This window comes from Gobio gobio, assembly GCF_949357685.1.
Source record: "Gobio gobio genome assembly, chromosome: 17".
Lineage (NCBI taxonomy): Eukaryota > Metazoa > Chordata > Actinopteri > Cypriniformes > Gobionidae > Gobio > Gobio gobio.
In genome coordinates this window covers 31,260,903-31,273,969 of record NC_137110.1, presented here as the reverse complement: position 1 = coordinate 31,273,969, position 13,067 = coordinate 31,260,903, and the positions used below count along the sequence as shown (strand labels likewise).

At 36.4% G+C, this 13,067-nt stretch overlaps 1 protein-coding gene across 2 annotated transcripts in view; it reads left to right on the top strand.

Moving 5' to 3' along the window:
* LOC307140903 (centrosomal protein of 95 kDa-like) overlaps nucleotides 1-12,725 on the top strand; it is a 194,869-nt gene extending 182,144 nt beyond the window's left edge. For both annotated transcript variants that reach the window (XM_079840692.1, XM_079840693.1), the window contains 2 exons: nucleotides 5,356-5,427; nucleotides 10,864-12,725. In XM_079840692.1, coding sequence (XP_079696818.1) covers nucleotides 5,356-5,427; nucleotides 10,864-11,040 — 249 coding nt within the window. In that variant the 3' untranslated portion in view covers nucleotides 11,041-12,725. The remainder of the gene's footprint in view (nucleotides 1-5,355; nucleotides 5,428-10,863) is intronic.
* The last annotated feature ends 342 nt before the right edge of the window (nucleotides 12,726-13,067 follow it).

The following is a 13,067-nucleotide window of genomic DNA, read 5'->3' as shown; positions in this document are numbered from 1 at the left end:
GGCGTAGTGCCACCTACTGGTCCGGAGATACAACAAATGGCTGTTTTTGCTTGTAACTTTTGAACCGTTTGTCTAAAAATCATAAAAGTTATCTTGTTAGATTCAGGACGGCATGCCGAGTCATCTGATATTCAATTTTACCATATCGGCCATTTTGGCCATCGGCCTTTTTGAATTTTGTGCTAAAATACTATATTTTACAAACGCATTAGTCTATCGTTACGAAACTTGGTATGTGCCTTCCACACCATGCTTTGAAGGTACTCAAAAAGTTTTGGGCAGTGCCACCTTGTGGTCAAAGGTTATAACAAAATTTACAAACATGCTAATAACTTTTGATTAAATTAGCCTAGTTTAATGAAACTGGTCATAATACATTTATTGGCTCATGCCGAGAACATAGATACTAATTTTGCCATATTTGGTCAAACATCCTGTCCTCAATGTTCTTATTTGATCAAAACCTACTTTTTCAAACTCATCCTAGACCGTTTGTCCAATTTCCACCAAAATTGAATCCTATCATCTTCAGACTGTGTCAACAAAAATTTAGGGATTTTGTATCAATAGATGAAATCGTTTTTGTAAACCGCAGCGACGAAGTTGAGCCATGATGCCAAAATGACTCTTGAGGCTGTATCTCTGCAATGCTTTGACATATTGGCATCAAACTTTGCATGTGTCATTGTTCCCTTATTCTGACCACACCACATCAATTTCGTAATTGTGCCACCTATTGGTCAAAAGTGATAAACCATTAACTTATATTATCAGTGACTCTATACATGATATTTCAGCCATTTTGCCTAATCTTCTTAAACTGTATAATTGCTCATTGCTCCAGTTGATCTGACACTGCCAGCCATTTTGGCATGTCTTGTCTTCTTCTTTGCGCTTGGCCCCCGTATTACTGCTTGCAGCTATATTTCATCTTCTTCTTCTTCTTCTTCCGCCACGAAGTCTATGGCAGCCCATAGAACCGTATGGTAAAAAGTTATGAAATTCGGCACACTTATAGAGGACGGTCTCAAGTGTCTCCATAGCAAGTTTGGAGTCTCTAACTCAATCCCTCTAGCGCCACCATCAGTCCAAAATTGCACTCATGTTTATGTTAATAACTTTTGAACCATAAGGGCTAGAAACAAAATTCTTTTTTCCTCTGATTCCTTGGCTTAAGACGATTCAATTCAATTGCACCCTATGACGTCATTTTCCGTCATAATAATTTTCCCGCCATTTTTAATTAACCGAAAAACCTACTTTTGCGAACTCGTCCTAGACGGTTCATCCGATTTGCACGAAAATTGACCCAGATCATCTTCAGACCATGTTGACAAAAAATCTTGCAAATCAAGTTGATTCGTCAAATTGTTTGCGATAAACGCGCAAACAAATTTTACGTAGCGGTTGCAAAAACACACTTAAGGCAATATCTCCGCAACGCTTTATCGTGTTCAAACCAAACTTGGTACATGTCATCACAAGCATAACATGAGGCAACATGCAGCGTTTCGGCGCAGTGCCACCTACTGGTCCGGAGATACAACAAATGGCTGTTTTTACTTATAACTTTTGAACCGTTTGTCCAAAAATCATGAAAGTGGTCTCTTTACATTCAGGACGGCATGCCGAGTCGTCTGATATTCAATTTTACCATATCGGCCTTTTTGGCTGCCGGCCATTTTGAATTATGTGCTAAAATGCTGTATTTTATGAACACATGAACGGATTGTTACGAAACTCGGTTTGGGTCATCAACACGGTGCCCTGAATGAGCCCAAGAAGTTTCGAAACAGCGCCACCTAGTGGAGAATTTTTTTTTCAAATGCTTATAACTTTAGGTGAGATTGACTTATTTTCATGAGAGTAACTTTTTTTGTCTCCTGAATCCTCGCCGAGTCCAACGATACCAGACTTGCCAGGTTTCGGCGTATTATTTGTGCAGTGTTGTAATTTAGCACTTTAAAAACATTAGCTGATATCTTCGAAACCGCTAGTCCGATCGAGACGAAACCAGCATCAGAAGTTCGGAAACATAGGTCGATAGCTATTCGTTAATGCCCAAATGTCAAAATATTGATAGTAAGGGGGTGTAAAATCCATTCAAAGGAAGGTTCAGTCATTTTTCATGTGTTTTTTCATATAAATGTATATAACTCCAAAACTAAACAAGATATTTTCACCAAAATTGACACAGACATGTATGGGCTCACTCCAAGGACACATAAAAAAAATGATAGGATTGTGCCACTTGGTGGCGCTATAATAGAACAAAACATGAAATTCCCATTGACTACAATGCAGTTTTATGATATAAAATGCTATGCTTCACAAATGAATTGGTGTATCATTACGAAACTTGAAATTGGCCATCAGCACCATGCCTTTAAGCTGCTTAAACGGTTTCAAAACAGCACCGCCATGTGGTCCATACTTATAATGAAAAGGCCTCTTGAGGCTATATCTCTGCAATGACATATTGACACTATATTGACACTCTGCTTTGATATATTGACACCAGTCTTTGCATGTGTCATTGTTCCCTTATTCTGACCACACCACATCAATTTCGTAACTGTGCCACCTATTGGTTGAAAGTGATAAATCATTAAATCATTATTATTGACTGTATTTATCATTTTAAAGCAATTTTGCCTAAAATCACCTTAATAGGTCTTTAATTGCTCATTGCTGCCGTTGATCTGACATTGCCAGCATTTTTGGCATGTCTTGTCTTCTTCTTTGCGCTTGGCCCCGGTATTGCTATATATTTATTATTATTATCATTATTCTTTTTTGTCAGTTGTTTTGGACAGTTTTGACTCCCGAATTGTTACCTCTTGATTTTATGTCACTGAAAAATCAATAAACAAATGTTTAAAAAAACAAAAAAAAAACAAATGTGTCACCTTCGTCGTCAGGATGGACCTGTAACATCAAATCTAGTTGAAATGAGAAAGTTAACAAGAGACTTTTATAAACATTTATACAGTGTTGAGAGCTGTGATGCTGAAAGTGTTGATGATTTGCTTAAGGAATTACCTCAGCTTGGGGATGAACAGAAAAAAGCACTGGACAATTGAATCACTTTTAAAGAACTCACAGAAGCAATGCGTCAGTTGAATATTGGCCGTTCCCAAGGAAATAATGGACTACCTATAGATTTTTTTCAACAGTTCTGGGATATAATAGGACAAGATTTTTATGAAGTGTTGTTGGACAGTATAAGAAGCGAAACTCTTCCCATAAGTTGCCGTAGAGCAGTTTTATCGCTGCTTCCAAAGAAAGGGGACTTGGGACCGCTCAAAAACTGGAGACCAGTAACTTTTCTATGCTCTGATTATAAAATCTTTTCCAAATGTTTATCAAATAGACTTAAACACTTTTTAGACTTGTTGGTTCACAATGATCAAACATATTGTATACCTGAAAGATCTATAATGGATAATCTTTTTCTATCACAGGATATAATTAATATTTATCAGTTTTATCATGTTGATCTTGGAGTTCTGACACTAGATCAAGAAAAAGCATTTGATCGGGTTGACCATGAATATCTTTTTAACGTGTTAAAGTATTTTGGGTCAAAGCACTGTGTCGAGAGGTGTAACAAAGTTCGTAAAGGGACAAGGAAGAAGACAAGGGGTCGGCTTACTGGGACACAAACTCACTTTTATTTTGTGATTACTTAGATCACAAACAACGTGCACATCGCACAACTCAAATATAAAGTTCTCTCTCTGTGTCAGCGGTTTGTTTCTGGCAGTTCCTCTCTGCAGCTCTCTCCTCTCGTGTCCCAGTGTGTGTCTGTCCAGCTCCTCTCTTCCTAGTCCCATTTCCTGGGTGGCTTATATCCTGTCTCCCCATGCCAATCACTGAAACAAGAGACAGGTGTTTCTCATTTGGCCTTGATTCACTTACGTGCCGCTCCTCCTCTGACTCTCTCTCCCGTCACAGACTTCGCTAAACCACGCCCCCCTCGCCACAAGAGGCATTAGACAAGGATGTCCACTTTCCGGGCAGTTATACAGTTTGGTTATTGAACCTTTGTTGTGCAGGCTGAGGAGGAATCTTAAAGGAGTTGTAATTCCTAATTCAAATGATCATTGTAAAATGTTTTTATCTGCGTATGCAGATGACATAACGTTTTTTATTACAAGTCAAGAGGACATTACAAACTTCAACCAAACTATTGGAATATATGAAAAGGCCTCCTCTGCTAGAGTTAACTGGTCTAAAAGTGAAGGGTTTATTACTGGTAGGTGGGAAGGTACAGGGTTTCCTCAACTCCCGGGTGGGTTACGGTGGAGACAGGACGGATTGAAAACATTAGGAGTTTTTTTGGGGAATGACAATTTTCAATAGAAAAATTGGGAGGGTCTGCTGGAGGTGGTGTCTGCTAAATTGTCGAAATGGCTATTGCCACAATTGTCCTATGGGGGGAGAGCTCTGGTTATCAATAATCTCGCTGTGTCGATGTTGTGGCACCGGACTGTAACTATGGAGCCTCCTGAGGAACTTATTTCCATGATTCAAAGGACATTTGTCAATTTTTTCTGGAATGGACAGCACTGGATCCGTGCAGCCGCACTTTATTTACCAGTTCAAGAGGGCGGTCAGGAATGGTGTTCAGAAACTTGGACATCTCCTGGATGAGAGGGGTTAGAAATCATTGAGGCACTTCAAGAGATGATGGGGTTAAAGTCTTTGCGTCTTGTTTCAAAGTTTTAAGAAGAAATCTGTAATGCACTACCAAGCGGTTGCAGGACTTGGATAGGACTAAGACTAAGGACTAAGAAGTAGGGGAATGTCGTTTTTGTGGGAGGCAGGAAGATTACGAGATCTTTGTAGTTTGCTTGAAGCCTGGTTTAGAAGTTTTAATGAGGATTTCTCTGATAAGGTATTTATTGGGGGAATGAAATACAGCTTTTCAATGAGGAGGAAAATATGTTTACTAAATTATCTTATTGGAACAGCTAAGCTAGCGATTTGGAAAACAAGAAAAAACAAAGGTCTACAACTTGCTACAATTGATCCTGAAATTATGTTTAGACGGTTAGTAGAGGGAAGACTGAAAATTGAATACGCTTATTATAGACTTACAAATAATGTGGTTTTCTTTTGTGATGTATGGTGTTTTAATGAGGTACTATGTACTATGTACAGTACAAAATTATATGCTTATTGTGAAATTTTATTTATTATAAGTATTTATTACTTTCCTTTGACTTTTTAATAATTGTCAGTATATACACATCAGGTATATACAATTGCAAAAAACACTGTTATTTAATTTTCACTTATTTAGTGCTTTGATTCAAATTATGTTGGCCCTGTATTTTTGTCCTTTTGCAGTTTTCTATATTGGCTGAAACCTTAGCCCATGAAAGGCAAGACATACAAATCCGTACAAAAGCACAGAAAAAGGTGAGTGTGTGGAAAACTGTAGAGAATGCCACGTGATCTTGTATAACAAGATCTTATAATATATACTGCCCCTGTCAAAAGTTTGGAAACATTAAAAATGTTTATGCTTATGCTAAAAAGCAAAGTAAGCTTATGCTCACCAAGGCTGTATTTATTTAATCAAAAATATTATTTTAATATTAATATTTATATTAATACTTAATATTAATATTAAGTATTATTACAAAATTAAATTTTAATATATTTTAAAATTTAATTTATTCCTTTGACGGCAAAGCTGAAATTTTCAGCACCATTACTCCAGTCTTCAGTGTCACATGATCCTTCAGAAACCATAATATGATGTATGAAATATGATGATTTGGTGCTCAGGTAACATTTATTATTATTATTATTATTATTATTATTATTATTATTAATCAATGTTGAAAGCAGTTGTGCTTTTTGTGGAAATGGTGATACTTTTTTCAGAACTTTGAATAGAAAGTTTAATGAACACCATTTATTTGCATCTATTAAATATATCTATTACATTTATTAAAGCATTTATTAAATAGAAATTTATAGATATTTATAAATGTCTTGACTGTCACTTTTGATCAATTTAATGCATCCTTGATGAATACAAGTATTCAGGGTTCCCACACTTCTTGAAAGTACTAGCCTAGGAACTATACTCTCATTCCCCGCTATGGCTAGCCTAGGAACTAAACTCTCATTCCTGCTTAATAATCAATTAACTTTGCTGCCGTACCATGGGTGCAGCGGAGCAATGATATTACACAGCGCCTGAAAATAGGCTAACTTCCGTCAACATAACCAACGTGACAACCTGCTAACACAGAGAGCGCAGGGGACTATTTTCAGGCGCTGTGTCATTGCGCTGCTGCTATACGGCTCAAAGCTCTTGATTATTACGCAGGAATGAGAGTATAGTTCCTGCCATATCCTAGAAAATCACAAATTTTCATTTTCCGTCGGTCTTTGTACACAATGTAACTATACAAATCACAGCATGTAAATAGGAAAATGTTGGCGTTATTTTGTCACTTATTGAGCAGTAGGCTAGCTGGAGCCGTTTACCTCCAGTCTTTGTGCTAAGCTAGGCTAGCAGTGGGTGCGTCAGACAGAGTTAAGACACAACCAGACACGGAGATGAGAATGGTATGTATGGACTTATCTAACTCTGGGGGATACGGTGAATAAGCTAAAGTCCCAAAAAGTCGGCGTGTTCCTTTAAGAAGCCTGCTTTTAGAGGTCTTTCTTGATGCTACATATGCTGAGTTATGAATCTGATAGGTGCTTGAAATAAAATAAATGGTGCTTGGAAAAAGTCCTTGAATCTGGTGTTCATGAAATAGTGGAAACCCCGAGTATTATTTGCACTCTTTTTTTTAACCTTACTACAAATGTTTAAATGGCATCAGTTTACACAAAAATATGAAGCACAAAAAACTTTCAACATTGTTAATTATAATAATAATAAGTGTTTCTTGAACAGGCAATCAGCATATTAGAATGATTTCTGAAGGATTGTGTGACACTTAGGACTAGTAATGGCTGCTGAAAATTCAGCTTTGTCATCACAGTAATAAATAAAAAATGTAAATGTATTAAATGGAAAAACAAAATTTAATTAATAATAATACTAATATTTCACAATTTTAATGTTTTTACTGTATTTTTGATTGATTAAATACAGCCTTGGTGAGCATGAGATTTTTTCAAAACCATTAAAATGTTTAATATATATTAAGTTTAATATTTAAAAATTATATACACATATCTATATACATGTGTGTGTGTGTGATATATATATATATATATATATATATATATATCACACACACACACAGTAAAGCACAAAAGTGAGTACACCCCTTACATTTTTGTAAATATTTTATTATATCTTTTTATGGGACAACACTGAAGAAAATGACACTTTGCTACAATGTAAAGTAGTGAGTGTACAGCTTGTATAACAGTGGGTTGATCATAGTCACAGTGGCCCTCATTTATCAAAAGTGCGTACACCAAATTTCCAGCGTACACCTGGCGTACACCCAAAACCACGGTGACTTTGAGATTTATCAATATGGACGTTGGCGTACGGCACGCTCAAATCCTACGCCAGCTCAGTAGGTGGTGTACGCACGTTTTGAGTTAGTGCGAAAATGCGCAGAAAAACAATTCCTAACACCACAAAACGCACTGACAAAGATATGCTATATTATGACCCACTGTAAAACAACAACAGCAACTAAAGCCCTATTCGCACGGGATAAGTAGGCTATTATCTGGGGACCTCGTGTGATTTAGAAATGACTCCCCCACATCTGAATTTTGCGTGGCGCATTCGCACGGGATAAGCTGTGATTTTACTCGAATTTACTGACTTATCTTCCGGATATGATGTTACTTGAAAATGTTTTTTCGTTATATAGCTGTGTGAAATTATAAACAGTCGTATCGATATCATTTTGATTGTTTTATAGTAATACACATAATTTCGTTCAGTTAGAGAACAGACGCAATTAAAACGTAACTGAGCAATAATAACAATATACGACGGAAGATTCAGTTTCAAAGCTAAATGTAAAAGTGCCCATTTAAGCGAGTTGTCATTGTACTGTTCTGTTTTTGTGTTTTTCATTAAGAATAATATTAAACACACCATTCAAGCAATTTACTCCCAAATTGGTGCTCATTCTAAAAAGTGAAAGTAGAATCCGTGCGGGACTTCATAACGGTGCGCATTATATGCAGCCTAGCTCCATTCTTCGTGAAAGATAAAGATAGAAATGCGCACAGGACACAAAAACCTTGCAAAAATTATATACGATCCGCCTAATCCCAGCCAAATAGATGCCGATTCACACTGTACTAATATTATCACAGGACCTCTGTGTTTGGCGAAATATGGTAGGTCATTTGCGGGGGAATTTTTACTTTACATAGCCTATTACAGTCATGGCCGATTCGCACGGGATTAAGATCACAGACATTCTCTGCAATTATTACAAATCACCAGAGGTCCCCACTCCCCACATAATACTAATCCCTTGCGAATAGGGAAGTATAATTATAAACTTCAGTGTTTATTTTTGTGCAACATGGACTTCAATGTTTAATTTGTGTGACTTAACAAAAGCATTTGATATGTATTCCTCCAGTTGCGAGCCTGTGCGCTTTACCTGATGTTGGTTAGGCCCGGCAGCTGCGCACGGACGGGGACTGAAAATAATTCAGATTGACAAAATAATAAAAATGACATTCTTCTTCTTTTAAATAATAATAAAATAAATAATAATAATAACGACATTCTTCTTCTAAATCCAATAAGCGCCATTAATAATACAAATCATAATAATAATAAGAAGAATCTTACAAATTGTCATGCAATTATTAATGTGAATGAATGGTACTCCACATCACATCATCACTATTGTACACCCCAATACATGTGACGTGATACGAAATTAAATGCATATTATTTCAAAACACACGCTGTAAAATAATGAATTGTGATAGGTAATTTCTCATCCAAACAGCTATTTAAACTGGATTTCCACCGTACACCTTTTTGTGGGCGCCTTTAATCCCACTCTTTAAACTCCCAAATAAAACAATTTAGTTTTTTTTTTTCCACTTTCCTGGTGATGGTCTCGATCTCCACGTCAGAGAAGTTTCGCTTCTTTGCCGTCTTCCGAGTGTCCATGGCGTAAAATGAGGGCGTGGGGGAGGCGGAGACTTGAATATATAGTGGCGTGTTATTCTAATGACGATCGTTTTCAGCCGCGGCATTTATCAAAGGCAGGTTTTGCGTACGCCTGGATTTCAGAGGTGCGCACAGCTTCATAAATCAGGCGGTGAGAGGAGTGTAAGCATAATCTTAAGCCAACATATACGCCCGTTTCTACGCAAGATTGATAAATGAGGGCCAGTGAGTGTATTTGCTTGTCCCCTCAAAATAACTCAACACACAGCCATTAATGTCTAAACCGCTGGCAACAAAAGTGAGTACACCCCAAGTGAAAATTGGGCCCAATAACACATCTCCACTGCCCTAGATACGTGTCTAATACAGGGGGGCTCATTGGTGTAGCACTACCCCTACAGGGGCACGTCCCTGGATCCGAGATCTGTGTGAGACGGTCCAGTGGGCGCCGCAAACCTGCTCCATCTCAGACAGGGGCGCCCTGAATCATGAATAGTATTTTAGCCTTTATACTAGTTTGTCTCACGAACCGAAAATCTCTGACTGTTCTGTTCAGACAGGGAAGCCCCAAATTTAGTATTGTTATTTTTATTTCTTATACATGGTATTTTATTTCTTATGCACATTATCACTATTTTAATACATTTTCTATGTAAAGCACTTTGAATTACCGTTGTGTATGAAATGTGCTATATAAATAAACTTGCCTTGCCTTGCTCTAGAGTCCTGTGGCGGAGTGCTTTATATCACTGCATCTGACGCTTTGCATTGCATTTGGTGATGTAAGGCTTGGATGCAGCTGCTCTGCCATGGAAACTCATTCCATGAAGCTCACAACGCACTGTTCTTGAGCTAATCTGCAGCCCACACAAAGTTTGGAGGTCTGTAGCTATTGATTCTGCAGAAAGTTGGTGACTTCCTGAGCATTGTGCGCCTCAGCATGGGCTGACCCTGCTCTGTGATTTTTACGTGGCCTACCACTTCATGGCTGAGTTGCTGCTGTTCCCAATTGCTTCCACTTCATTATAATACCACTAACAGTTAACTGTGGAATATTTAGTAGTAAGAATTTTTTTACGAATGGACTTATTGCACAGGAGGCAACCTATCACAGTACCACGCTTGAATTCACTGAGCTCCTGAGAGAGACCCATTCTTAAACAAATGTTTGTAGAAGCGTCTGCATGCCTAGGAGCCTTATTTTATACACCTCTGGCCATGGAAGTGATTGGAACAAATGATTTGGAGGGGTGTCCCAATACTTTTGTAAATATAGTGTATGTGTGTGTCTGATGTGTGTGTCTATATATATGTGTATGTGTATGTATATGTATGTATGTATGTATGTATGTATGTGTGTATGTATGTATATGTGTGTATATATATATATATGTGTGTATGTATGTATATGTGTGTATGTATGTGTGTATATATATATATATATATATATGTATATGTATATGTATATGTATATATATATATATATATATATATATATATATATATATGTATATGTATATATATATATATATATATATATATATATATATATATATATATATATGTGTGTGTATATATATATATATATATATGTATGTATATGTGTGTATATGTATAATTTGTTATACTGCTTGCAAATTATGCTGACTTTAATCATTTTTAATTCATCATTAATCATTAAATGTATTCCATTTTTATGTTGTATGTATTTCCAACAGGCTCTGCAGAAAATGAAAAGAGAGTTAAGGAATAAGATGGAGAAAGAGATTGGCGAGCTGCAGAACATCATCATTCAGAATGACGAAAATAATTATTTCAGAGACTTGGAAGTGGAACGCTTACGGAAACATGTACAGATGGCATCTTTCCAGTACACTACCAGCTCCCTGCAGTGATCGCTTGCCAATTAAGCTGGGATAGATACTGATTACCAATGCATCTCTTTCATGCTAAACTTTAGAAAGGCACCTTGAAAATAAGTAAATGAAATTTAATGTGTAAACAGTTTGAGATGTACTTGCATTGTTCTTGTAAAACTTTAACCTTACTTTAATATTGTTGCTTTGTTTTTGTATTGTTTTAAGTACACCTAATGTTGCACCTGAAGTACTGGCATCAAGTCAGGCAGAAGTCATTATCAGGTTTGACCAGTTTATAGTGGAAGGTTTTTTGGACTATAAACTTGCCTATAGGACAACATTTGCAGTCTTGCTTGGCATTTATTTTCGGTTACACTTTATTTCGATAGTCCACTTTAAACATTCTACTGACTATAAGTAACTTTGCAACTACATGTCAACTAACTGTCATTAGAGTATTAGTTGACTGTCAGTAGACTGGTAGATTAAGGTTAGGTGTTAGGGTTCGGGTTAGTAGAATAAGTTGAATTGTAGTTGCCAAGTTACTTATAGTCAGTAGAATGTCTGTTGGGGGACCAACAAAATAAAGTTTTAGTAAATATTAAGCAGACAGTCTACAAATACTCTAATGACAGTTAGTTGACATGTAGTTGCAAAGTTACTTATAGTTAGTAGAATGTCTAAAGTGGACTATCAAAATAAAGTGTTACCTTATTTTCTTGCTTAGCTTTTTAATGAGACTGCTTATACTGCTTATATAGTTTTTCAATTTATCGACCAAAAAATTAACCCCCATGCTTTACTCACCCTCAAGCCATCCTAGGTGTATATGACATTATTCTTTCAGACTAATACAATCGGAGTTAAATTAAAAGTTGTCCTGGATAATCCAAGCTTTAATAATGACTGTGAATGGGAGCTCAAAATTTAAGCCCAAAAAAATGCATCCATCCATTATAAAAGTAATCCACACGGCTCCGGGGGAGCTAATATAGACAAATATCCATATTTACACAAAGTAAAAGATCTAGCTCCCGCAAGACCACCTTCTGTATTAAACTTATGGAAAAAGCGTAACTGACATAACGTAAGTGTTTTGAACTGTGACAGGGGTTACACTTTCTTAGTTAGTTAAATACGGAAGGCGGTCTGGCAGAAGCTAGATATTTTACTTAATTAAGTTTTAAATATGAATTTTTTTTTTTTTTTTTTTCAAAAATGCATTGCTTCGCTTCAGAAGGCCTTTATTAACCCTACCCCCGCCCCCTGAGCTGTGTGGGTTACTTTTCTAATGGATGGATGCACTTTTTTGGGATTCAAATTTTGGGCTGCCATTATAAAGCTTGGATTAGCCAGGACATGTTTTAATATAACTCTGAATGTATTTGTCTGAAAGTAGAATGTCATATACACCTAGGATTGCAGGTGAGTAAATCATGGTGTTATTTTCATTTTTGGGTGAACTATCCCTTTTAATGTGCTTCCTGAGTGGGTGTGTGAACTAGTGTCTGGTAATAACACTAATCATGATTGTTTTGGTATTTACATCAAACTAAATGTTGATTTGTTATATCTTGAATATCTTTTTCCTGTAAATTCATGCCATGACTATTCATTAAATATTGATTCGAACAATAAATCTCTGATGTAAATGGAAAATATTAGCCCAAAAGGGAAATGTTTATAATAAATTATGATCAATAAAATGTATTTGGATCAAGTAACTGATTTAGGGATTCTTGACAGAATCCGTCTCAGACATCTAGTGTTGGGCATTAATGCATTACTAGTAACGCATTACAGTAATATAATTTTTTTGCAGTAAGTAATAGTATAATTACTTTTTTAAGATTTCAGTAATATGTAAGGAAAGCAGGTCAATTTAGTTAAAAATGAATTCATTAATTTATAGGGAATTTTGAAAGAATCACTTATTTTACGGCCACACAAATGAATCGTTCAGCACTCAATTGAATAGGCCGTTACCATCAAATAAATGAAATCTCCATAAACATGCAATCAGAGCCGGCTCTCCCTATAAGCGAACTAAGCGGCTGCTTAGA